Source organism: Idiotropiscis lumnitzeri, chromosome 8 (assembly GCF_059441095.1).
Source record: "Idiotropiscis lumnitzeri isolate Australia: NSW breed Sydney's pygmy pipehorse chromosome 8, RoL_Ilum_1.0, whole genome shotgun sequence".
NCBI lineage: Eukaryota > Metazoa > Chordata > Actinopteri > Syngnathiformes > Syngnathidae > Idiotropiscis > Idiotropiscis lumnitzeri.
Genome location: NC_142398.1, coordinates 8,306,453 through 8,334,097, shown reverse-complemented (window position 1 = coordinate 8,334,097; position 27,645 = coordinate 8,306,453). Strand labels below are relative to the sequence as shown.

General features: G+C 39.9%; 1 protein-coding gene across 1 annotated transcript in view; it reads left to right on the top strand.

Annotated features, from left to right (window-relative positions):
* Positions 1–24,024, top strand: part of LOC148331938 (LIM and calponin homology domains-containing protein 1-like) — a 34,242-nt gene extending 10,218 nt beyond the window's left edge. Inside the window, exons 4-32 of the mRNA XM_088302735.1 lie at positions 50–156; positions 232–262; positions 329–436; positions 1,474–1,601; positions 3,300–3,370; positions 4,312–4,510; positions 4,572–4,715; positions 5,817–6,131; positions 6,243–6,491; positions 7,844–8,062; positions 9,263–9,568; positions 9,646–9,897; positions 11,153–11,353; positions 11,498–11,536; positions 12,142–12,271; positions 12,411–12,559; positions 13,475–13,735; positions 14,778–15,048; positions 16,109–16,432; positions 17,127–17,232; positions 18,004–18,029; positions 18,247–18,360; positions 18,803–18,895; positions 19,862–20,036; positions 20,209–20,308; positions 21,115–21,183; positions 21,369–21,477; positions 21,605–21,707; positions 22,847–24,024. Of these exons, the coding sequence (XP_088158861.1) occupies positions 50–156; positions 232–262; positions 329–436; positions 1,474–1,601; positions 3,300–3,370; positions 4,312–4,510; positions 4,572–4,715; positions 5,817–6,131; positions 6,243–6,491; positions 7,844–8,062; positions 9,263–9,568; positions 9,646–9,897; positions 11,153–11,353; positions 11,498–11,536; positions 12,142–12,271; positions 12,411–12,559; positions 13,475–13,735; positions 14,778–15,048; positions 16,109–16,432; positions 17,127–17,232; positions 18,004–18,029; positions 18,247–18,360; positions 18,803–18,895; positions 19,862–20,036; positions 20,209–20,308; positions 21,115–21,183; positions 21,369–21,477; positions 21,605–21,707; positions 22,847–22,872 (4,425 nt within the window). The 3' untranslated portion in view covers positions 22,873–24,024. The remainder of the gene's footprint in view (positions 1–49; positions 157–231; positions 263–328; positions 437–1,473; positions 1,602–3,299; positions 3,371–4,311; positions 4,511–4,571; positions 4,716–5,816; positions 6,132–6,242; positions 6,492–7,843; positions 8,063–9,262; positions 9,569–9,645; positions 9,898–11,152; positions 11,354–11,497; positions 11,537–12,141; positions 12,272–12,410; positions 12,560–13,474; positions 13,736–14,777; positions 15,049–16,108; positions 16,433–17,126; positions 17,233–18,003; positions 18,030–18,246; positions 18,361–18,802; positions 18,896–19,861; positions 20,037–20,208; positions 20,309–21,114; positions 21,184–21,368; positions 21,478–21,604; positions 21,708–22,846) is intronic.
* Positions 24,025–27,645: the final 3,621 nt, after the last annotated feature.

The window sequence follows — 27,645 nt, the reverse complement described above, 5'->3', positions numbered from 1 at the left end:
GTTAAATTGTTTGAAGTGAAGAATAAAAACTTTCTTTGTCCTCCTCTAGGACAACCTTTCAGTCTTCCTGCGGGGCTGCGAGGAACTCGGGTTGAAAGGTTCCCAGCTGTTTGACCCGGGAGACCTCCTAGACACCTCCATTCGAGCCAACCTCAAGTCAGTAAATTAATTAGTGTATTTATTAGTTATTTATGCAAAATAATTGTGTTTAATAATCTCCTCTTCTAACAGAGACTCAGACTGCAGCCGCAAACTAAAAAATGTGAGTTGGATCTTTTCCCTTCCTGTAATTTTGCATATTTTGTAATCCCTGGTTTGTGTTTTGCAGGTTCTGAACACTGTGTTTTGGCTGGGCAAAGCGGCCAGTGGCTGCGCCTCCTACAGTGGGCCTACGCTCGACCTCAAGGAATTTGAGGCTCTGCTGGCAAACATGAAGGTGATGAGTGGGGGCGGGGACTTGGGTTAATCGACAGAAAGTAGCCAGAGTGGGCCTGCGGGGGTTGTTTTTGTTGTTGTCAGGGGTGCACTCCTGGAAGAAGACATTCTTTTGTTCAGTTTCAGAAAGACAAAATGGACTCCTTCACTGATCTGACTCAATGGAACTTATAGCTACTAAAAATGTAAATGTAAAATGTATTTTCAGTATATTATACTGAAAATAAATTTTCTACTAGAAATCAAAGTCAATCAAATTACAAATCAGGTTTTTTGACCAATTCGACCAATTTTATGAGTACAAAGCTGTAAGTTACCCGAATTAGGTGCGTAAGTTCTAAGAAAGTTTTAACCAAAAGAATTTTATCTTTGCTTTTATCTCCAGTAGACTTGATTATTGTAATGATTTCTTGACTGGACTCCCTCAGAAGAGCATCAAACAGCCGCAGCTCATCGCCAACTAACTCGATTTATCTATTCAGACAATCTCTATTCATCGGTCATAGAATCTAAACCCAATAAGACTTAGAGGTCAGCTGATTTGGGTCAAATTTCAAGGCCAAAATTCAAAGCAAATGTGTTGCATCAATATTTAGCTGTTATGCTGCAGGCTAATGGAAAAAGATGGCAACAGAATTCAAGTTAGCACCAAGTGTAAATGCTTTTAAATAGAGATTTAAAACTATGCTCCTCTTTTCCCTCTTCCCTAAGGTCTTTTAGAGCATTTCTGTGATCAGTTATTTCAAAATTATGTTCTTGCATTGTACATTCTTTTAATTATCTTAGTAAACAAATTTTTATTTCTGTACTTTGCTTTTAAATGTATTACAGTTCTTTGTTTTTTAAATGTCTTAAATTTGTTTGCTTTTAAATGTTGTTTCGTAAGAATGTGAAGCACATTGAGCTACCTTGTGTATGAAATGCGCTCTAGAAATAAAGGTGCCTTGTCTTGCCTTAATATAGTTGTCCAGGTGGACCAAGCAATGCTCCGTTTATATACTGAGTGTAGTTGTCTTTTGGCCTGTTCCATGTGCACAGGACAGCGATGAGGCGGCTGACGGCTCGCAGAAGCGCAGCATTCGAGACAGCGGTTACGACTGTTGGGACTCAGAGCGCAGCGAGTCACTCTCCCCGCCTCGACACACTCGAGACAACTCTCTGGACAGGTCAGACAACCACTGTTGTAAACAGTAGACTAACAAATGGAACTAGATTCAGCAAAACAGTACACACAAGTCAATGATGCTAATCTTTTTTTTAGGTGCCTTGATAATTGTATTCCAACATTTGGGTTTTTGTCATTTATTTATGTTTTTACATTTCCCAGTTTTACTGAGCAGCACCTACAATACACTACAATAGCTCGCTACCTAGTGCTCACTAACTAGCCGCAATCAAATTTAGTCTGTTAGTTTTGTAGATGGTTAGTTAGATTTTTTCGTTTTTGACCTAGTTATTCAGCCGCAATCAAAAGTTAGTTGTGTGGGCAGCTAGCTAGCTGTCTTGCCAACGAGCTGCTATCAATTTCAGTTAAATGGTCGGTTAGTTATTTAGTATGCAAACAGCTACACAGTTAAGTACCCAATGGCAATTAAAATCAGTTGTTCAGTCAATTTAGAAGCTAGCTACTTAGTGTTAACTTATTAACTAACCACTGTCAAAGTCAGATAAATATATAGTTTAAGTTTGGTAGTTCGTCAGTGACCGTTGCTATTTGGTGGCTAATGAGTTGGTCTAATAGTCAACACTACATAGACAGCTTGCTAACTAATTACTATCAAGGTTAATTCATAATTCTAGTAAGTTACTCTGTAAGCATGAGCTAACTAGTTGGCTTTTTTTTTTGCTTTTATTAATCAGTTAGGTAGGTAATGCTTACTGATGTAGTTAGCTTCTTAGTAAGTTAGCTTGCTAGCTGTACTACTTGGATAGCATTTAGTTAGCCAACTAAGTAGTTATTCCGTTAACTAATGACCGCTAGCGAGTTATAAGAATCAGTCATTGTACTCAAGTGTGCAACGAGATTAGAGAGCTCCCCTCTCCAGTGCAATACAATAATAATTCAGATAAATATAAAAAATTAGATAAATAAGAGTATAGTTCGTGCAATGGAAAATAATACTGAATAGGATATATAAAAACACATCACGTTGCTGTTCTGCAAGGTAAGGGTGGTCGTGTGTGTGTGTGTGTGAGAGTTCAGAATGGAGATGGCTCTCGGAAAGAAACTGTTTCTCAGTCTATTGGTCCTCGATTTGATGCACCTGTAGCGCCTGCCAGAGGGCATCAGGTCCAACAGGTGTGAGTTCGGGTGGGTTTTGTCTTTGACGATGTTGAGAGCCCTTCTGAGGCACCGGGCGGTGTAGACGTCCGACAGTGAGGGGAGAGGGCAGCCAATAATCCTTTGCGCAAACTCCAATCCAAATCATTTAAGTGTATTCTTAGTTAGCTAGCTAGCTAACCACTATTAAAGTTAACTAGATAGGAAGGTTGATAATTATTCAGGGAGTCCATTTTGTAGTTTGCCAATAGTTAATATTATTCTTTGTTTTACATTTGACCAAATACAAATGTAGTTAAAATTGTGACATGTACACATCAACATCCATTAGAAACGTTTCTACACTATTGAATACAGATAACGTATTTAAGATGATCTTTTTCTCAGGAGTCTGAAATTTCCCACTTTTATCAAACGTAAGAAAATGTAAGAAAACTGACTTTCTTCTTAAGCAGACTCACAAAAAGGGTCCTTCTTCGACCGCTCCACATTTGTAGCTCGATTGTGAAGTCCAACAATCAGACTGTGGTAATATTAAGAGCCATTCATTCATGTTGTTAACAGTCTTTTGTTTTATTGACAGTCTGGACTCATTTGGCTCGCGTTCGCAGCACAGTCCTTCTCCCGATGTGGCCTACCGAGGCAACACGGAAGGTTTGTTCCCACTAGAAATATTTAAATGATTCATAAAATATGACTGCTGACACATTCATCTTCTTTCTCAGAACACATAAAGTTAAGTTCCATTAATAGATTCAAGCGTGTCGAACGGGGGGTTTCACCTTGTTGTGTCATGTGGATGGCTGAGTGTGTATTTGTGTGCATTTGTGTTGTGTGAGTAAGTGTGAGTGTGTTTAGTTTGTGTTTAGGTGTGTGCATGCGTGTCAAGTCAATTTTATTTATATAGCCCTTAATCACAAGAAAGCCTGAAAAGGCTTCATATGTGTGCGTGTGTGTTTGCATGTGCATGCGTGTATGTGTGCAGCTGTTGTCCGCAGTCATTAGAGATGTGAAACAGGTACTCGGGTCAGCGTCCCATGTGTGAGTGCGCATGTGTGTGTGTGCGTGCAAGTGCATGTGTGCAGCAAGGTAGGTGAGGCAACCAGGCAGAAACAGTTCCTTGTCCTTAGCCCTTGGATAGTTTTTGCCTTGGCAGAGTATGTGATCATTATTTTTTTTCCAAAACCCATCCTCCACCCCCAAACAGTATGTACAGTACAGCCTGCAAGTATTCACAACTGGAATTTGTGTTGTGAGATCTTTTTTGGAGGTCTGTGAATATTTATTTGATTTCATACTTGGTTTGTGGAAAATGTACTAATTTTAGGTAATTTATGTCATTTTGAGAAAAAAAGGCCAAAACATAAAATACTTTTGGATGCAGTGTACTTGATAAGATTGGGATTTCCTCATTCTCTGTTTAAATTTCTGTTAAAGTACAGTAAATATGATCAAAATTACTAACGAGCGACCTGTCAATATTACTGTAGTTAACTAGATAGTTAATGACCATTAGGTAGCCAGGAAGTAGGCTGCTAACTAACAAACAGTTATTGGCTGTCTGTCCTTTAACACTTGAATGACCTTAACGCCAGGAAGAGACGGCGAGCCGGAGGCGGACGGTGGCAGGAGGCCCGACGTGCAGAAGGACGATATGTCAGCCCGGCGTGCAGCTAGCGGAGAGGCGCGGACCCCCGTTGTCTTCAACCAGTTCCTGCCCAACCGAAGCAACACCGGTTTTTACGTCCTGAATGCAAAGCGCAGACCTCATGCCGAGGACGGAGAGCAGCGCAGGTAATGATGCTTTTGGAATATCTTCAAATAGAGCAACCTAAGCTAATGTTGCACCAAACAGTCCCACCAAGAGCAAAAGGAGCCCAAAGAGTGTGACCTGGGCGCCGGATTACCAGGGCGAAAAGGAAGTGTGTGAGCAGACCAGGCTACAGATATTGGAGAAGGCGGGTATCAAAGTGTTGCCAGCGGCCCTTCGCTACGGAAGGTTAGCGTTTGGAGTGTTGTGCTCGGACCTTGGCTACTGGCTTGTGATTGCTTGTGGAAATCATGCTGCTGGTGCAACTCGATTAGTTGATTGACTGGTGCTGTGGTGTTGTTGGCCAACGACTAACTGCTTGAGAAAAGTCAACTCATTGCTTGTGTAGTGGTGGGCATTCATGAGTAATTCACTCCATCAGTCATCTTATCGTTTATCGAGTGATTGTTCATTTCCTAGGTTTCTTTTACACGAGCCATTGTTAGTTAGTCAAATCAAATCCAGTGAACTGTTTAGTGAGGGGGGTTGCTTGCAATCGACTCAATAACATTTATTTTACTGTTTCTTATCTTGCCAACATCAAATTCAATTGATTAGTTTGTTAGTTACTTGATTTGTTAGTTAGGTAACACAATCACAACTCAACTAATCAGCTAGTTAGTTAGTTAGTTAGTTAGTTAGTTAATGAACTGAACACCATAATACTTAGTTAGTTAGTTAGTTAGTTAGTCAACAAGATAGCCACAGCTTAATTTGGTTTAGCTTCTCAGTGTGTTGGTTCATGGAGTAGGTAGTGTTTAGTTAGCTGGCAAACTAATGAATTCTATTTACCTATGGAGCTAGCATGGTTACCTTCTAACCTTCATTTCCCGATTTTTGCTTGCTTGCCTGCTAATTTATTGCAAACAAAGCCAGTTATTTTTCTGTGAGCTATCTGGGTAGTTATGTAGCTACCTAGTTAGTTACTTAGTTAGCAAACACTTCCTTGCTAACTAGTCAGCTCCAACTTTCAATCCATGGAAGTTCTTTAGTGTGTTAGACAGCTAGTTAATCTTTTGTTTAGGTCGTATACTTTTGTAATATTAAAATGAGGGGTAACATTTCTAATGTGGGGGATATCGATGGGTTCTTCGTTGTGCCCATTCCTAGTTTGTGATGAGGTTTCCTTGGAGGAGATCTTCGTTTTGGTTTCAAGTCATCTGGATGGACTAATGGTCTTGTGGCCGTAGTTAAATCCATGCACGTCACTAACGCTTGGCCTCATGGAACGTCACTGTGGACCTCTTGGCATTCGTGAAATGACTTGTTGCCATGCCGTCTTCAACTCAGCCCTTCCACCTCCCCCACCCCGGAGAGACCAGCTTCTCCCAATATCATCCTTCGCCGCGATAACGACTTTTTGAGTGTGCAAAAATCTGCTTGGGACTCATCCTCGGACGGTGAAGGCGAGGCGGAGAGCCAGAAAGTACCGGACATTTGCAAAGATGACCTGGCCTCCCGACGGGCTTCTCGGGGCCCTGCGGTGCCCAGGATGCATCAGTTTGTCATGGCTTCACCGCTGCCCGAGTGCAGCAGTAAAGATCAGGAACGCTGGGAAGGCATCAGGCGATCCTCGCATAAAACACTCAAGGACAAGGACATCAGGTTAGACCATGCAACGTCTGCATGTTTAAGTGCGCGTATGTGTGTGCGAGTCTCTGGTGTTTGTTTTACCACCATTGTTGCGCTCACTATTCTATCCTGACGATTGGACAGTGAGCATGAGCAAATCCCTGACATCATTACTCGCCAAAAAGAAGACGAAGAGGATGAGCATGAGGAAGCGTCTGAGGATGCAGGAAGGGTTAAAGTGACACCCGACAAGCAGATGGATGATCTGGCTCTCAGACGGGCACAGACTAGGCCACGCCCCCTTCGCCAGGACGGACCAATGAGTTTGACCGCGGTCGCAATGAGCCAAGCCGATGTGCAGAAGTGGGAGAGGCTCAGGATGAGTGAACCCAGGTGTGTGTATGTGTGCGCGTGTGTGAATGTGCATGTGTGTATATAGTTGTCTGTATTATTGTTGTATTGCACTGGAGAGGGGAGCCCTCTAATCTCGTTGCACACTTGAATACAATGACAATAAAGGGATTTCTAATTCTAATTCTAATTCTAATTGTGTAGTGCATCAAGTGCAAATCTCACTTGTTTGAAGTCCAAGGTTTTGCACTTTAGATGTTCCACTGTACTGTAGCTTTAATGTATTTAGTAAATCAAGAAGACAACTGCTACACTGAGGAACCGTAACTCTAAATCTTTAAAAGTACGCCCCCTCGTGGCTGCTTGAATCCCATTGAAAGGAGCTTTAAAATCTCCTTTAGTTCTCCGTCGCTTGGCTCCTTTTCACCACTTTATTTATTCTCCTCATTATTGTGCACTTCATTGCCATCTGACAGGCTCTGAAAGGGCAGGGAATGTGCCATCCCTTAGTGTGTATGTGCGTGTCATTGTATGTGTGTCGGGGTGTGTGTGTGTGTTTGTTTGAGGGAAAAAAGAGGCAATTGTTTGTTGTGTGTCGAGGCTTTTGTTTTTTGTCCTCCTGATGCTGATGTCATTAGTTCCCACAAAGGAGGATTTGTGCACCAGAACATCACATGGAGAAAATGGCTGACATGCTAACAGTTGCTTTGCTAACATATAGCACGATTGCGCTTTTTTTTTTTACTCATGTTGCTAAGGCAGATCAATTAGGATTTTACATCCAATCCTGTAGTATGTTAGTTAGGTACTATTCAATTTAGAATGGTTAATATGCTAATTGTTGCTATGCTAACATGTAGCAAGAGCAACTTGAATGCAAAACATCAAGTCACATTGATAGTATCCTAGCTTGCATATACAGTGATATAGCAACCTGATAAGATAAAAACAATAAGAGCTCCGACTAGGATTTTACATCCTGACTATCAACCCTGTTGATGAGATTTATTATGAATGAGAATGGCTAAATGCTAACCTGCTAATGGTTGATATGCTATAACATAGCAAATTACAGTACAAAAAAGCTCTGGTGGATTGAATAAGATTTTAACATTCTGACTTGTATTTAGGTACAAATGAATGGCTGAAATACTAACAGTTGCTATGCTAACTTACAATATAGCAAGACCGCATCCTGAGTATAAAAAAAATGCAAACGTGGCTTGATTAGGGTTTTACATCCTGGCCTGTTAATTATTACAAATGAGAATGGCTAAAATGCTTACAGATGCTATGCTAACACATAGCAAGATAGCAACCTCCTCTACTTCCCGTCTAATTGATCTGGAGTTGCTCATTTCTTCTTCGCTGTGTGTATGTGTGTGTGTCTGTAGCGCGCCTGACCCCGTCCCCGTTTGTCAGGCTTGTCGGGAGAAAACATACGCAAGTGGCAGACGGGGTCACGGCAAGTCGGTGAGGTTCGGGGGCGTGACCGAGATGGGGCAGCCAATAGGCTCGCCCGAGTCAGGGTTGCTAGGACGACTCCTGTCCCAGGCGACGGTTGCCGTGCCGACCATTGGCCTGGGCTCCCTGCTCTCTGAGTGGGAAGGCAGGTACAAACATGGCCGCTTGCACTGGTTTGGACTGGGGCAGATGATGCAGTAGTTGTGTCATAGAGTGCTCTATAGCAGGCTTTGTCTATAGCTTGTCGGGGGTGCAACTATCTGCATTTTTCCTGTTTGATTTCTGCTTTTAATCAGATGAAAGCATGTTATGTCTCTCATTTTTACAGCTGATATGGTGAGAATGTTTAATGTGAGAATATTTAATATTAAATAATAACAATAATTCAGGATCTGCAAATGAAACATATTTAAAAATGAAAGAATAATAACTCTTAGCAAGATAGCAATCTGAGTACAAAATGTGCGAAAGCAGAACAATGATTTGACATGACTATTTGATCTAATACTGAGTAGGATAATGATAATGCCTATAATGCAAGTCTGTTAATACTTGCTATGCTAACAAGATAGCAGATGAATACAGATTTTACATTGTACTCTTTCAACATAATGAAAATGACTAAACTGCAAACATACTAATGCGAACATTTTATAGAACAACCCAAGTCCCAAAAGCAGTCAGATAGATTTAAGATTCCACATTGTACTGTTTCAAATGCAAATTGCTAACATGCTAACTGCTGTTGTGCTAACTAATAGCAAGACAGTACAAAAAGCGCTAAAACAGACAAATATGGATTTCACATTGTACTCTGTAATCGGGTACTATGTAAATCAAGAAGGACTAAAATGTAAACAGTTACGAGGCTAACATTTCCCAAGATAGTTTCCCTTAACAAAAAAACATGGAGGCAGTTTTATGAGGATTTCACATCCTACTTGATCATCAGAAAATATTACTAATGAGAACTGTTGAGGTGTAAACAGGTCTAATACTAAGATATCGGATGATAGTAACCTAAATACAAAAAAAGAAGCTAGACAATTCTAGTAGGATTTTACCTCTGGCTCTTTCGTCAGGTGTTTTTTAAATGAGAATAATTAAAATGCTAACATGCTAACAGTTGTGATGTGCCAAGGCAATTCTATTTGAATCTTACATCGTGCTTTGTATAGTCGGGTACTATTACTAATTCAAATTTCTTAACTGCTAATATGCTAACAATTATGATGCTAACATATAGCAAGATTGACCTGAGCACTGTGTATGTTATCATTTGCATGCACAGTTTTGTGCTATACGGCCTTAGTTTGAGCCAATTTTAGAGCTTTATGATACCCTCGCAGCCTCACAGACGGAGGACAACCAAGTCAAGCTACCTCCAACTTCTCACCTGGCTCTCCGGAGGCTCCTCGCTCTCCGGCCGAGTTGGATGCTTGTCTGGCTCAGTATGAGAGCTGTTTGAAGGAGGAAGAAGAAGAGGAGAGAATACCAGACGTTCAGAAAGATGACATGATGGCAAGGCGAACTGGAGTTTTCCATAAGCAAAGCACGTCTTCGGCATCTTGCAACCGCTTCCTGCCTTTGCCCTCCTCAAACTACAAGGTCCGGGTTACTGGCACCAAGGAAGTGGAGAGGAATAAGTACTTCAGGTGGGAACGTTTGGACGTGTCAACTAACCAGGTTGTTAGTGTGAGATTTAAACAGCTCATTGGAGTTTCTGTCACAGAGCGGAAGAAGGGAAAATGACCAATGAAACTAACCTACGCACTCATATTGAGAGGGAACATCATGATGCAAACGAGCCTCTTTGCAACCCAGAGAAGGACGACATGATGGCTCGCAGGGCGGGATGGCTCCAAAAATCCAATCCGGCCTTCAGGCAGTTTCTACCAGTGCCTGGTGCGCTTAAAAACAACACAATCCAAAGTTGTAGAACCAAGCAGGCACCCAAGTGTGTGGAAAAGATGGCGGGCCAAAGGTACCTTTCGCGGTTTGCTTTTGGAGGATGTGCTTAAGTGACTAACAAAGTATTAAGGAGATGACTCGGACTTGGATCCAATCAAGCTGGATTATAAAGTCTGCCTTTACAATGAAAAAAATGCTCACTTAAAAAAAAAAAAAAATACAATAAGATAATTTATCATTTTTCTACTAGCCTTGTTTTTTTGTTTTTTTTTTCTTCAAAATAATAGATTAGTTTTCAATTAATCGACTAGTTACTGCACGTCTAATTTTTTTTAAAATGCTAATTTCGGACAATATTTATTGATGATGATTCACAACAAAATGAAATTCAAGAAAATGTAATTAACATTCAGTGAGAAATACAGTAAAACTTTGGGAACTGCTTCACAAAGGTGGGCATGATCCATAATGCATTTTATTTTCTGACAGTGGATCCTCACTTTTTGCAGAGGGAACCGCGAGTCACAAAAATCCGCATATAGTTGACGCTAGGGCTGAAACAGGTTGAGGCATTTTTTTTTTTCGCTTAGAGCATTTTTTCTGCCTCAACTCAAGTACCCGCTTATTTACATGTACACAGTCGGAAAGAAGGTCAGCTTCAAAATAAACTTTGCTTACCAAATATTATTTGAACATCAATGCGGAAGGGCTCTTTATTTTGAAGTTGTAACATAGGCATTGTATTGTGGCTAACTTGACTCTCTTCCAAACCGTTTGGGGCGTTATTCATTGTTGTCGCAAAATGTTGCGACCGAAGACAACAGCTCAACGTTGTCCTGAAATAACCTGAAGCAACCAAATGCTGTAACATTAAATACAATTACATTTGATTAACTTTCAGACTATATTAAAAAAATGAAAAATGATTTGTAACCTTACCATTATGGTTGCAATATTAAATTTTGTTACATTTATTCCAAATACACTGAATTTAAACTAATAATTCCAAGCCAGGATAACATTCAAAATTCCGTGTTATCATTTTTGTACTAGAATATTTTCATTTATTATTAAATTGAATTAGATTTCACGATTTTGCTTTTCACAGTTAAAGGCCACTTGCATCGGGGACAACCCAAGCAATTTCTGAGACATTTCTTGTGCTGGGTTCAATGATGGCTGAGGTGTACCTAATGTTACGTCCAACGAGCGTATCGCTGCCATGGTGTGGCACTAGCATGTTTGTCTGAGGCGTGATCTACGTGTATTCATCTCATTGTGTGGCACCCCAGCTGGGTTTTGATACATTTGTCTTGCTTGGTGGTCAGCGGTGGCGTCCAACCACTCGAAATCCTGCCCAGGAAGGAGGAAGTGGGCGAGCAAAAAGAGAAATCGGCAGATGTGACAAATGTGGCCCCTTCCCAACTCCCGCCTTGTGGGGAGGCAGGGTTAGGAAAGACCAGTAGGATGGAGAATCCACCGAGAAAGAAAGCCTCCTGGGTGGGGGAAGATGATCTGCCGCCAATGATGTGAGACGCCCTCCCAATTTTGACTGCATGTGTCGTTCTTTCCTTCAATCGAAATATTGATTGGAATGCGTTGAATTAAATTTCCCGTTGGGCCGACTCAGACCCTCACGTTCCCATTTTGTTCACTTCACTTTGTCCTTCCAGGATGAGCCGCAGAGTCGCTTTTTTGTCCGAGGACACCGAGTAAGTTTGACAAAGTGGATATGGACGACTGCATGCTAACAAGAGCAACAACTTTTTCGTACAGTTGAACCTCTGACGTCACTTTAGAAAACAGTTTTTAAATCTTGGATATCATGTCAAAGTAATCCAAATTGTCTCCAGCACGGGAGCTTTTTTATCTGGGCACTGGTCATGTGACGTTTGCAATTCGAACCCAAAATTGTGTCAACCTGAGCTGGATGAAAAATTAAGAATTTATGTTTAATTCTTATTGCACAAAAACGATTATAATGACAATACCGTGTTTCAATATATTCTTGCAAAAAAGAAAAAAATTAATTTTGTTCTGTTGTTAAAATCAAATCGAACTTCAGAGGTTGCACTGTGTTATGCTTCCTACAGCTAACATGCTTCAAACTGGTTTTTTTTTTTTACTGCCATTGCTAACCTGCAGCTTTTTATTGTCATCTTTTTTTTTCTATTTAATTCAAATTTGCTCACTGGGATCCATTAACAGTTTGGCGTTTGCTTCGCTCCACAATTCATTGATTGCTTGCCTTGTCTTAACACGTGTGTAGTGGTGGCCAGTATTCCGTGTTTATACCATCGTGGACTTTCCCATTCAGGAGCGTGAGCATGGGCGACATGGTTGACCAGGACGAGGCAGGACACTTGCCACAGCTGAGCCAGTCACGCTACGAGCGCATGCACGAGCAGTACAACAACTTCCAAGATGAGGACGACCAGTGGCAAAGTGTAAGAAATGTAACCGAAGAAAAAGCACACACTGTCTTCGCTCAGTTTTGTGTAATCATATTTTTCCAATATTTTTTTCATAATTACTGACATCTTTGGGACAAAAAAAATTTGGGGGTGACACTGCTTGCTGCTGCAGGACTTGGCCCGATGGAAGAACCGCCGCCGCTGCGCCTCGCAGGAGCTAATCAAGAAGGAAGAAGAGAGGAAGAGGATGGAGAAGCTGAGCGGGGAGGGAGGTGACAAGAGGAAGAGCATCAAGACCTACAAGGAGATTGTGGAAGAAAAGTAAGCATCGCATGGGAGGGGGAATTGAAGTTCCTCCTTTTTTTTAGGCTCTCAACCACTTTTCCACTGCTGGGAAAGTAAAAAGAAAAAAAAAAAAACAATTATGACCAGCAGATTGCAGCATTGGGTCTCTTTTGGATGAGATCATGTGGCTAAATAAATCTGACGCTTGTAAACATGGTGCATCTTTAGAAATGCGATTGTTGCAAACAGCTTGTGATTCATCAAAGTGTTTGTCACATTAAATCTACTACAAAGAGTGTCACAAAGGAGATATCCTATGACTGACGTAATGTATCAAGATACCGCACTCATGCACGCACACACACTACAAACTACTACTACTAAATTGCGTGCAAATTCTTAGTAAGGTTCATCTCATGTAAAATTGTCACACTGGTTATTATTGTAAATGCATCAAATTTTTTTTTTTTTTTTTCAGAAAAGTTTGCTTTCAGGGTTTTTGTAGCTCAAAAATAGGTGATTTAGTTCAAACCGACCAATGTTCTACTACTGATTACTAGAAAATGTAATAAAATAGAAACAAAGAGTTTAATCTTTTATTTGGTTGTTTGTGTTTACATAGTCAGAACACAATATACTTGGAAGATCAGTCACAAAGCTCTGGCACGCAAGAGTTTTTTTTTTTTAAATGGCTGGCATTGAGATAGTTAAGGGAATAAAAAAATGAAAAACGTTTTCCTGATTTTACTTCTTTAAGAGACAAGAGTTCTCCTCCGTGTGCATTCAATGCCGTCTGTTTTTTTGCAGCTGGAAAAGCTTCATAAATGTAGAAATTGGTGGAATTCCCTGCGGTTGTCTTATAAACCGATCAAAACCGTGAGAATGTTTTTAGCGGCTGCGATGAATAATCCCTCATAGACAGCTTGAAAATATCAATCCTTGTATTCCAAGGGAGCGGCGAGAGGCAGAGCTGTGCGAGGCATACCGGAGTGCGGCGACACCAGAGGAAGCGGCCATGGTTCTGCAACGCTACGCTCTCCGTTTCACCATCAGCGACGCCACGCTGGACTTCTTAAAGCTGCCTCGCTCAACCGCAAACCCCAATGCGACCCAAAACCAGGCCCAGCACGAACACAAAACCATTAGTGAAGACACCAAGCCAGAATCAACCGAGCACAAGATGCGTGAAGACTTACACAGGGGCCTGGAAATGTAGGTATACAGTTTTTACTATGCAAAAAAAAAAAAACAACAAAAAAAAACAATCGCTTCATGAAGTCACAATTAGAATAATATGAAAATTAGCATTAAGTACAGTCAGTCTGTTGTGTGCTCCAATTGCGTCAGGTTTATTTGTAAAGCTCTTAATCACAAAACAGTTTCAAAGAGCTTCACAGGCCCACAGTTGACATTCTGTAGTCTAGTTTCCAAACTGAAGGCAACTTTGACACAGAGGTCTTCATTGTTCTCAATTTCTTGCTTCCATGCATCTCTTTACACAGCTCTCTCAATGGCTCCAGTTCCAAAACACCCCAAGTTGCTATTACACCGTGATATTGCAAACATGCTGTTGCTCCCCAACATCAATAGAACAGCATCTCAAAACCATGTTCAATGGCTCATTTAATTTGCCGAAATAATTTATTTACAGTGCCATGGCAAGCCCAAAATCATTTTATACTTTGTAAGCACAAACAACTGTGACTACATCATCTTCCAATATTCTTTTTCAAAGGTCTTAGAGCCTCAAGAGACACGACAGACAAAATGAGCAGTGTCATGGGCGAAAATGAGTCTTTATGCAAACATACATTTATAGCTGACCAGTTCCTTCTGCACCAAACCATCACACCAGTCCATTTTTAAAAGAACGGGCTCTCTCTTAACTATCCAACTTAACATTCGTTATTGTCTAAAATTCGCCCTGACTTTCAATCTCGAGGCGAAACAATGTGCACGGCTCCCGCAGAGTGAGAGAAGAGGTGGAGTGTCCAGCACTTCTCAGACAGAGTTCATAAATGTGTTCCCAAACTATTTTGACCACTTTAAACTGGATAATTATCATGTAGTGACAGACAAATAGTATTGATTGATGAAAAATATGAAACTGACCATTTGGACATGCAAGGTTTCTGTCCAACAGCGCAGATAAACGTTTGCTAATATATTATACAGAACTCTTACGAATGCATAGCGACTTTGTGCAACCCCCTGTATAATGATCAAGTCATGCTTGCACACTTGCCTCCCTCAGAGAACCACTGACTTCAGAAAGCACACCTCCTCCATCCCAAGAAAGCTATGAACCTCCAGCTCAAGTATCTTCTTGCAAACCAGAACCAGCGACCAAAGCGGATGCAGTACCTCGACCTAAATCCCCCAAGCTTAAATCGTCTCTGCCTCACTCCGCAAACCCCGTATTCACGCATCCCTCGCCGCCGCCACCGCCGCCGCCGCCCTCCAGACCCGTACCCCTGCTGGCCGCCAAGCCCTATCGCCAGCCAAGCAGCACACATGGAATCAAGGTATGGAAAGGAAAGGCATTATTACTGTGTATGCAGTGGGTGAAGCAACACTATTAGATTGGTATTGCTATTATTCTAAATTACATCCTGGGAAAGCTACACTACTCTGAAATAAACAACTAAAATACAACCAAAAGTTAAATAAAATTAAAGAATAAATCAAACTAAACATTTAAAAGTCCTCATTTGGAACCAGATAATTAAACAATAAAATGACTAAATCCTGATTTGCCAGAAAACACCAAGCCTCAAAAAGACCCAAAAAACAAATGTAGTGAAAAAATAAAGCAAAGACTTGTGAATAGAACAAACTGATACATAAATACTAAATAAATTCATAAATATATCTCATTTTGATCAATAAAAACCTCAAAAGTGAATACATAAAAAGTGGACATTTAAGAATTGCTGAATATCTCAATCCTGGTTTATTAAAAACTAGAATAAAAACATTTATAAATTAATAAAAACAAAGAATATTACTTTACAATTTAAAAAACAAAAAATAAATTGTGATTTTTGAATTTAACAGCATATGACCACAAATAAATATATCCTGAATCAACAAATCAGGTTTTTATAAAATTTCAAGGCCTAAATTTAACTTAGAAATAAAAACAAACAAACAAGTGATTCGATTAAAAAAAATCCTAATTTGTGAATAAAAAAAAAAAGAAGAAAGTCAAAATAAAGTACTTAATGCTTTTTTTCCATGGTCAATTGATCCTCGTGCGCTACAATCTTGGTCTAAAGACTACTTAATACACATTCCTCACCGCACTATTTCCACTGCAACTTGGAGCATAGTAGGCCGCTGCCCCACACCGCCAGAGAAAGGACTCGGAGAACGGCATGGGTATTACAAAAGCAACACGAGACAACTTAAATGTCCACTTTTTTATTGAATTAAAACGTTCTGCATAAGATTTTTTTTTTAATTCACCTCAGTGCAATCGGCTATATTTGCTAAGGCACTGCCCCACCTGCACCTAACACAAAATGGCCGCTTCTCTTCTAATGGGCCCCATTCAAATTTTTTTGGTGTGTGTGTCACATTAAGATGGACGGCCTAGTGCGTGTGAATGGCGACGCAGACACCTCACCACTGCCTTCGCCATCAGCGAAGGACAACCTGGTCACACAAGCGGAGGAGGCGGCCGCCTCTCTCCCGGAGACGCGGGACAGGTCGCCTCCTCCCCAGGCGGCGACGTCCTCCTCGTCTTCGTCATCCTTCTCGTCTTCGTCATCCTCCACCATCAGCTCGCTGTTCAGTGGGAGGAACTGCATCACCAAGACCACCATCGTCACTGAGCTCACTCAGACGCTGGTGGAGCCACACGATATGGATGTCAACAGCCACAGCCAAGTTACAACACTTAATCAGGTAGTGATGTCATTTGTGTCCGCTTTCATCTTGTCTGGCCATAAACATTATGTACAAATGTTTTTTTTTTTTAAATACGCTGATTTGCGTGCGTCTGGAGAATTACCAACACTGAGCTAAACTCGTCTCTGTGCAGATTTACGCACGTCAGCAAATCTGTCATGAAAATAGAGCCCATAATTTTTACGTCATCTGTCCATACACAGACCTATTAGAGCCCGACCGATATGAATTAATTAAGCCAATGTTCATTACAATATTTGGCATACTAAAATACCCATATAATATCTGCTTAATTGTTTGATTAATTTAAAAAGCATGTAATAAATTAAATGGACTTCTTTTTGGTCTGATAATGCACTAAAAAATTACAACAATGAAATTGTGAATTAAAAGAGAAAACTTTGACTGTTTTCAATACTTTTGTCTTTTAGCATTTGTTGAACTTTTCAACAGAGAGAAAAATGTATTATTATATAAAATTAAAATAAAACTCGCCTGCTAATATCAACCTACTCAATCGGGCATCCGATGAATCGTCGGGCCCTAATAACTCTATTTGTAAATATAATAATAATAATAATATAATGCATTGCTATTCATTTCAGTGTATGTCCACATGCATGCATAATGTACATAATGCAAACATTTATTTGGTCATTCATATACACTGTAATAAGGATTTAACTTTCAGGTGAATAAAAGTTCCACCGTTGAGAATCCGGAAGAGGAAAAACAATCTCAGTCGCCATCATCAACTTCAGTAACCAGCATACAAGACCATTGTCCCAGTGTCTCAGGTAGGACTCCATTATGTGAAACATTAAGAAAGATTTCCATAGGGCCCGACTGATATGGATTTCTGAACATTAATGTCATTGTCCTATATTGTATATTAAAAGAAATGAGCAAAGAAATCAGCCGATTATTGACAATTTTAAAAGCGCTTATATTGGCCAACTAAGTAATTAAATGTCAAATCAAATATAAGTTTTTTACCTGCGTCTCCCACTTAATTAAGAAGGAATAAGAATTAATATGCAAAATCAACCCATTTTTATCCATCTCAGGGGTGGTCATCATTTTTCCGTGAAGCTTTTTTTTTTACCATAATACCGCAAGGTATACTCTGGCGTGCGTCAGTCTATACCCTTTGGCATTATGGGAAAAGATGCTTTGTTTTTAGCATTTAGCCTACGAGTACGTTCGAGCATATTTGACAGTCAAAAATGTTGACTCCACATTGGCAGTTCCACGCTTCCTTACATTTGTGCATTTTTCTGTCTACTTAAAATGATGTCACAGTGTCTCAGGGTTCAGCTTGCTAATGTCACATGACCAAACCGAGAAAACAAGTGCGCCATGGTTGCTCGTTACCCGAGTCCTTCGGCACTGTGATGTCATTTTCAATCGACAAGTGGCTGTACAAGGCAAAATGGTCGCTCCTACTGTCTCATTGTAAAGAAAAAAAATGTTTTTCTCCTCTCCTTTAATCTGTAGGCCCCTAATTTTCACAATCACTCATTCCTTACCCAGATTGAAAGGTCACGTGTGTGTTTTTTTATCCACAGAAGGCCAAGAGGAGAGCAGCATGAGCGTAAGTATCAACTTGTTGCCTTGCGCTCTGCTTCTCCTTCATCCTTCAATTGGACCTCGTGTTTACCCCTCGTCTCCACTTGTACTCTGACCTTTCCTCTCTTTCTGTCCTTTTGCTGTCTCGACGTGTGTGTGTGTGTATGTGTGTGTTTTTCCTCGTGTGTGCGTGCGGGGGTGTCTTTGTGTGTGTGTGATTGTGAATGTGGGTTCTGGGGTAGATTGAGACCCCCATGTTGAACTTGGCTAAGCGTGTTAATCACTGGGTCTGGGACCCCAATGAGGAACGTAAGCGCGTGGAAAGGTGGCAACAGGAGCAGGAGCGCCTCCTACAGGTACACCGGTGGTAATGTGTGTGTGTTAGGTTGGGGGGATGTGTGTTGCCGCTTAACACCATACAAGGTTGTGGTTACACTTTTGGGACACTTCATTAGGTACACCTATCCATTCATTTTCTCTAGAGCTTGTCCTACAATTTAATATCTGTATAAAAAATCGACATATATCTTCATTTTGTCCTATGCAGTCAAATATTTTGAGATGGTGAAAACATAAAAAATAGACAGTTTTAAGATTTGAATGCCAAAAATAAAATGGCACGAATTGGCATTCTTAAAAGTTCATAAATTTGACTTTTTGAGTTGAGCTACTGAAATGAATAACCCTTTCCAGCATATTGTCATGTTTTGTCCTGCACATGCATGTAGTATCTCTGATATTGTTTTTTTTTTTTTTTTAACTGAAGTTAAGTTGACTTTGACATTGTGCCACTTTCAGGAGCAGTACCAGAAGGAACAGGAGAAGCTAAAGAAGGAATGGGAGAAAGCGCAACTGGAGGTACAAGAGGAGGAACGCAAGCACAACGAAGAGGTACGCCCAGAAGGAGAACATCGCCCACCTACTTGAGCATCCTCCTGCTAGTGCATTGAATTGTCCATGTATACGCTTTGTCCTCTCTAGTAAGTAAATCAACAAATTAATAGAATGACTGGGGCACACTAGTAAATGGTAATATTTTTTCTGCTATTGTATGAACAACCAGGACACCGTAGATGGGCCTTTTGAAATGCACGGAGGGGACAAATTAATAACCTTAATGTAGGAATTCAAAAGTTGCATAATGTGCAAAATCTGCCATCAGTACACCAAAAATCATGTTGACATCTCTAGTTATGCTCACACCAACTTCTGGAAATAGTACCGATTTTAGGGCATTTTGCTCTTCATAGAGAAGCTTATTACAAAGCGGATATCACTGGAGAGAAACGTGTCATCTATAAAATACAAAATATTGGGGCAATATCTTTAGAGGTTGATGTGGTCAGAAGTAGCGTTGCCCACATACATTTTGCGGATGAGTGCTTGTACATTTCTGACATTTTTTTTTTTTTTGTGATGTGAATGCTGTGCAAAGGGCCCGTCTACCTCAGTGTCCTCAGCTCTCATTAGGTCCAGTCATGTCTTTCCACATTTCACAATACCACATTTTGAAAAACATGCTTGACTCTTGCATGCAAACATTGACGTATTCGCCAATCAAACAAAACTTACATCACTGTTTTTTTTTTTTTTTAATTTCTTAGTGATATAAAACAGTATTTCCCAACCGGGGGGACTATTAAAGGGACGGATGAAATCTCACTTCCATCGGCCCTTTTTAAAAACCTCGTGGTCTGGCCTCCGTCCCAAAAAGGGACAGTTCCCTGGGACGTAATCTGCAGAAGTGAGGACAAAGAGTGTACTAGTACAGGAAAAACTCAGTGAACTAGTAGAATATTGAATATATGTCCGAACAGCTTTGCATTATGACTCTTTCGTCTTCATTCTCTCCTTCAGGAGAGAAAGATCTTGGAGGAGACTGTAGTGCCCCTCAAAGCCTGCGTGAGGACGGCGTCTCCACCTCCTGGTGACAAAGAACACATCATCCAACTGGAATCCCTGCAGCAAAACGGCCACAAAGACGCCAGAGGAAGTGAAGAGCAGCATGCGTCAAAGCTGCACTTTTTACAAGGTGAGACCACGACGCCAGAGGTCAGGCCCGGCGTTCCCTTAAAACCCACACCTTTTCTTTAGGAATAATTGACACTCAAAAGAGTCACGAATGCCAAAGAAAAAGCAAGTTAATCACCAGGTGTGACGGCCTTACATGTTCCACTGTAATTTGAGTGTGTGCTTTGTTTTAGACGCCGTTGTTGATAACGAGCCTGCCAAGAAGTCCGAGATCTGGAAGACGGCCTCTCTGGACCGAAACACTCAGCCGAACACACCGCACTGCGTAAAAAGGTATCTTTAAAGTCTTAGTAAATAATTAGACAAACATTAAAACTTATTGTATGAGCTGAGCGTTACAGTGGGCAAACTCCACTTTTGCCATTCTGAATGCAAGTGTATTTACGAGTCAAGAAAAGGCAGTTTTCTCAGATGAATACCGGTCACGGCTTGGTTCCAATTTTGACATTGAGTGGTCCCTTATGATAATAGTTTAATTCATTCCGTAACTTGTAGCACAAAACACGTGTTACTTAAATAATCTTTCTGATTGAAAGGAACTGAAATGAAAATAATCCTTCTACCCCCCCCCCAGACGACAACTACAATTGTTGTAATGTGAATCTTAATTAAAAAAAAAAAAAATGGGATTCTAAAAACATCTCTACTCCTCTCAGAGCTCATGACGACTAGTATAGTCATTCTACGTAGAGGATAAAGATTACACCACTGTGAGTGCTGTTAGATTGTCTCATCTGTTGATGTTATTGGCTGTAGTAAATAACATGTACGTAGTTCTCTTAGTATTATGTTTAGTTTGACAGTAAACTTCAACTGACAGTGGCATTAAACCGACTGAAGCCCATTTTTTGATGAATGGATGCATCTCAAAAAATTTGTGAAGTTGGGTCACTTGTATCCCAAGCCACAACTTCATACACAGCTTATTCATCATTGTTCCTGAAATTGGGAGATTGGGCGGCTGTTTGGATTTAAATGACTATTGCACTAAAATGTTGACTCTCTTGAAAGTGAAAATGGCTAAATTATAATTAGCGCATGCTCGTTGTTAGTGGCTCATATTTGCATTGCGATGACAGGTGCGATTCCCACGAGGGCATCGCCGGAACACAGCAACCGTCGTCACCCTTGCCGACGTCGCCCAGCAGGTTAGAAATCAAACACGTGTACAAAACATGACACATTATAGTAGGACAAAAATATTTTATTATTATAGTTGTTACTTTACATATATTAATTCAAATTTAATTTCAGTTTAATCGCATAGAAAGCAGAATTTAGAAATTGTTGAGTATCTAAGTAAATGCTTGTGTGTTTGTGTTTCAAACTGCAGGTGCGTTAGCAAGAAGAAGCATTGCTCCGGTTGTTCTCAGCCGCTAGGAAAAGGAGCGGCGATGATCATCGAAACACTCGGACTTTTCTTCCACATGCAGTGTTTTAAGGTGTGTGTGCGTGTATATATATATATATATATATATATATAGATATATCTGTCTTTGTCCCCTTAAAGCGCTTCCATCCTTGCCTTACCGTGCATGGCATTTACTGTTACTGTTAAATTGTGTCCAGTGCGGCCTGTGTGAGGGGCAGCTAGGCGACGCCACCACTGGGACAGACGTGAGGATCCGTGATGGCCTGCTGAGCTGTCACCATTGCTACCTGGCAGCTCAAGGTGGGAATATACAAGAGGATAGTTAGTGTATGTATTATTCCTCCACTACAGGGCAGCAGCAAACTTCACTTGCCCACCGTCACCGTTGCTGTCTGGGAGCAGTGAACTCAACTCACTTGTTGAAATTTATGAATTCAACAAGATGTCACACTATTTATTTATTTGAAATTGTGTCAAATAATGTTGAATCTTACCAGATATGGCACAATTTTTCTATTTTATACAAAATTACTTATTCAATATTTTTTTATTGTAATGTATTGTGTGATGTAATTTTGGAAACATACGTGTTAAAACAATAATAATCACAATTTTTAAAACATATATGTTTTAATTTTTACATTTATTTATTTAAAAAATACATGTAACATGAATAATTATTATAACTAGTATAATTATAATTAATAAAATATGTAATTTGAAAAAATAAATGAAGTAAAAAGAAATGTGACCATTCATTTTTATTTAAAAAAATATTTTAAGTTTTAAAGCTCCTAACATATATATTTTTAAATCTAAATAACTGTTGAATATTACAATGATTTATTGTTTACAATTTTTTTAGAAGTTGAATATATGCGTATTTATACATTTTATTCCAAATAAATAGAAAAAAGGTGAATGCTACAGGGTATCACACAATTTTTGTATATTTAAAATATATTGGAAATATAAAATTTCACAAGATACTGTGACACACTTTTTTTTTATTTTAAAAATGTTGACTGTTACAAGATATCAAACTCCTAATTATGACAAATACCATCATTCACTCATTGAGTAAATTTCCAGTGCTAACTTTGCCAGAGGATTTACAAAGTCTGTACACCCCTATTTTTGTTATATCCAGTATAAAAAAATTAGACCAAGATAAAATTTTCAATTTCGAAATTAACATGACTTTCAAAAAAGCTTTCGGTAGGACAATGTGAAGTGAAAACACAAATGTATATCACTGAGAATGTGGCTGCAATCACATTCAAGCGCTTGTTAAATGGAGTTAGCGCACAGCTGCCGCTATTTAAAGTCTCTGTGATTAACCCCAAATAAAGTTCAGCTGTTGTCTGTGTGGTTATAAAAGGTGTGGCCACAATTTGATCTGCCTGCTATCTAATTTTGTTTATCTTTATTTTTCACAGGCCGAGGACAACCAACCACTCTATGATGATCTGAACCTGACCCCAACCCTCATAACTTTATTCAAATATCTAAACATACTGCGCATCCACAGTGTGTTTGTAAGCATGAACAGCATATTTATGACTAGACAAGCACAATACATCAACTGGAATAATAATACAATGAACCCCCGTTTATTGCGGGCCATACTTTCCATACCCATCTGCAAATATGTACAAATCAGCAATATAGCGAGCCCGTAAAATGTTTACCGCCACCCCCCACCCCCCACATTCTTTAAAGTTATTAAACGCATCAATTATGAATATGCAAGACATGCCCTGCTCCAATATGATTGGCTGTTGTAGCGAGGCTGTCTATCTTCTACTGCCCCCATGTAGCCAAGGTGTTTACCAGTAATTCTTTCTAATTCTATTCAATTATTTAATTTTTCTGTTTATGTAAAGTACAGTATGATAGAGCGCTATTTTGCTTCATTAAATAATATGCATTACATCCGTTTTTCGTGGGGGGAGGCTGGAATGGACTATGTACTGTAAAAATCCATAACACATACCAGATATATATCACGGGGTCACTGAACTGCAACTGGAATAATATACAGCATACAGTACACCACAAGACTATAACACAGCTCTATTTTACATAGGTAGCGTGACCGTTTTAATGCCTTACCTTTTCCTCCTTCTTTGTTTTTACACTTTTGCATGAACATTGGTTATTGCAAGTATGCGTTTGACATACAGTTCTCCAACATTTAAGTTTGTTGTACGTCTTTGTCCACTTGCATGTTGGCTTGGAACTCCTTTCCCTTTATGCTGTTTCCACCAGTGCCTTAATTCAGTGTGTGTGGGGGCTATTACACATGAACCTCCAAATGTGTGTGTGAGATGTGACATGAAGTGAAATTCCATACCAGCAAGTAAAATATGCGGATCAGCCTCTTGCGCATACCGTTTCTCTCTTATAGAGCTTAAACCAATGACACGTACGTTATTCCTGCTGCTTTCCTCTTTTTAGCGTCATTTCACAACATCCTGTCATTCAGGGTTCAACACAAGTGTTGCCACTGGCCTCCTCAAACGTTGAACTTCTCGTTTCTTTCTGGCCGAAGAATGCTTTGTTCAACGTGTTTTATAGCCACTGTATGTTTGTCAATAAAACTGTCGAAAATGGCTGTTTTTTTGTTTTTTTATGTCTGATTTTTTATGTACAGCGCTTTTATATGGGGCTCTGGTTGTTTTTAGCGTGCTCCATGAATAAAGTTGAGTTGAGGTAATGTTTTCTGGAGAATTTTATGGTTTTATGTTAAAGAAATTTAAGTTTGTATGTTCATCTGTTAGTTTTGTTGTTTAGTTTGTCATCTTAGCAAGTTTCAAACTATAACTAATCTTACAGGCCCCCTTTGTTGCACATGCATTCGTATCTTTCTGGCCTCAAATTGAACTGTCCTATGGGTGCCAGGTACGGCTCCTCGCGAATGTGACTCCCCAACGCCAGAGCCCTTTTCTGTGAACACCTCCCTTGAGGTGTTGATGACCTCTTAGACCCTTAGCAGATAAAGAGAGACTCACTCGCTTCTAAGGCCGTAACTTATGACTTGGGGAGGTTCAGCACAAGGCTTGGTACCTCTAAAGCAACAATATCGTCATGGCCAGAGAGATAACTTGTATGTGTCAAGCCTTGTGAAAATACACCATACACCAAAAGATGTCTAGTAATCTGAAACCATTAGAATAGGCTGGAAGAGTGTGATGGAGTCAAATGTCAAGTTTCCCATTCTGTATTGCATATTCAAATTGCTTATGCTGACGCAAATAAAAACCATGTGTGCAGTCGAACACGCTGGCTTCGCCTCGGAGTTCGAGGGCTGCCCCGCGCGTAAATGACAGACAAACTTGGCTGGTTGATTCATTTGTTCAGGCTTGTTTTGATAGAAACATCCCTAACATTACTTGGTCCTTCGAATGCCGGATGAAAACGTGTGATCTGCGGTGGACGATTGACGACGACTGAAAATGGCGCCATCGTGAAAAGTCCTCTCTTCCAGGAGGCCAGTCCTCGGCCATCCTCCACCGGAGAGAACACAGACTTCATCCATGAACCGCGAGTGTCTCGACCAGCGAAGAGATTGTCACAGGTCAGTGGTTGTATACAACAGATAGTAAAAAACTTGAGTTTTCAGGTTTTTGAAGGATAGTGGGTTTCAGGGAGTTCCTTTACCCGAAGAGATAGTACATCTTAGCTTCGTTATTTTCTGGAAGAAATACAGATTTAACTTTGCTATTTTGGAAGGCTTGTTGGAAGACTCGGATAGTACAGAATTAACTGTTGTTTTTTTTCTGGAAGGCAGATTAAGGCATTCCTTGTCTGGTAGAGAGTACAAGTGTAGTTGATTATATCTGCTCGGATAGTACAGAATTAACTGTTGTTTTTTCTGGAAGGCAGATTTAGGGGTTCTTATTTCTGGTAGAGTACAGATGTAATTATTACTATATTTGGAAGTGATAGTACAACGTTTATTTATAGAAGACGAAAATAGTTTATCTATTTTCACAGACACAGAACTGATCAATCTGTGAGTGTGTATGTGTATTGTATGAATGTCCAACGTTTGAGAAAACTAAAACTGACCGAGGGTTGTGAGTAAAAACACCCAGGAATACCCGCTCCAAATTGGGAGTAGAAGCTTGGTATTCGACCCAAAGTCAGGCAATTTGAATTTTTCTCAACACCGAGGAACCATAACTAGACATCAAGAATAATTAAGACCGTCAGAAATGGCGGCAAAATTGATGAAGGAAATTAACTGTCAACCTTCCGAATTTGAAATAAAGGAAAAATGTAGGTTAGCTGAAATTGAAAAATATTGATTAGCTTCTCGTTTCTAGCTGTTCAATGTTGAGAACCGTGTGTGTTGTTTTGTGGGCCCGTGTATATGTCTGTGTCTGACTATGTGTGTGTGTGAGAACGAAGAAGAGAAAGGGGGTTGAGTCAGTGAGCTGGAGTGTGTGCGAGTGTGTGGGGTGAGTAGATCATTTTGTTTGTGAATGTTTGAAAAAAAAAACTGTATGCAAAGTGAGTGAATGGTGTGATTGGGGATTACAAATACCATTTGGTATTTAATCCCATGTAATACAGTAGGATTATAAACAGCGGACTGTTGTGGATGTAATAGACAAGAAATCTCCACCTGAAAAAGTTGAAGTGAGAATTGCCACAACAGGAAAATTGAGTTGCTGTCCTACTGATGAGAAACCAGTTTTTAGAACACCCTAGGTGTTGACAAACTGCTCCAATTTTCTAAAATTGAGGTATTCGGTAGTATAGTAAAGTTAGGGAAACTTTGCAGTGTAGAGATTGGAAGTTAATAAGAAAAGAAAAAGAATGTGTAGAAAAGGGAAAGGAACAATTAATGTTCCATAGAAAGGACTGATGAAGTCCAAATGATAGGGCAAGTGAGAAAGGTGTCATAGTCAGATTTGCAAGTGGAAAACTGTAGAGAGTAACAAAATTAGAGCCTATGTGGTTGAGGTACGCAGAACACTGAGTTGGTTGCATGAGTTGAAGGAGAGAAGTAGGTGTTATGAAAGATTGAATGAAGGTTTTGAAAGTGAACATGAGGAATCTTTGCAAAAGCATCGGTGTTTCCTGATTTTGACATTTTTAATTCAACACATTGGTAGCTTTGAGTGGTTGTGGAAAAACTACAGTGAATTTGGAAATTGGGAAAAGAAAAGCCTTTGCAGGAGGCAAAGAGGAGGGGTGGTCATAAATCAGGGGCGTGCAGAAGGAGCAGCCTGTGGAGAGGTCCCAGGTGCGGAGAAGGAAAGAGAGAGAGAGTTTAGTGATTGAAGGCTGTGTCATTTGAATGAGAGAAGGAGGATAGAAATTAGATCCTGCTTTTTGGTAAATTGAAGAAAGAGTTTATATTTCATATTTCAGTTGATAATTTTTGGATCAAAGTAGAACAGAAATGGAAAATGACACAGGAAAAAAAATGGAAATTTAGTTAGAAGGGCTATAAATTTCATTAAAGCATAGAAGGAATTAGAAACTACAATAACATTAATGGGCACTTGTCCACTTTAAGGAAAAATTGGTTAAAGTGAAATGAGTCAAAAGATTCGGAAAAATTGGAAATAAAATAGAATTAACAAGTTCACTTTTGTGATAAGAAATTTGTGATTAGGTGAAAAAGGAAAAGAAAATCACAGGTTTTTTCGAATAGAACAACATAATTTAAATTGGCCAGCTTGTAAAATGGAAAAGAAAATCCTAAATTATGCAGAAAATAATGAACGTGTCGAACAGGAAAAGAAAAAAACTGAACGTCTTGATAAAAACATAAATTTTTCGGGACCGAGTCGTGATAACAAAGAAGAATTACGTGGACAAAAATACAAAAAAAGAAGTCCAGTTGACTTGTCCAAATTGTCACCCAAACATCAACAGTGGTTCAAGGAAGGCAAGTGTTTCAATTGCGGAAAAAAAGGTCATCTTGCTCGTCATTGTGGGGGAAAAGTTAAGCCTAGTCGACGCCGTGTTGACGAGTCACCTGATGATGAATGACTAGGCCGGGACCCCAGAGGGGCTTCGGACTGCGAGTTAATGTCCAAACCTCTGGATTCCTCCTCTGACAATGACAGCGGGGAAGACATCGAGGAAGATATTAAACATACGTTTGACCACGAGAATTACTTAATGTGTCATCAAATTGAACCGACGATATAATCTGAACTAAAGATAAGATGCAGCTGTTAAAAAAGGAAGTCACATATTTAGGCCGCATTTTAAC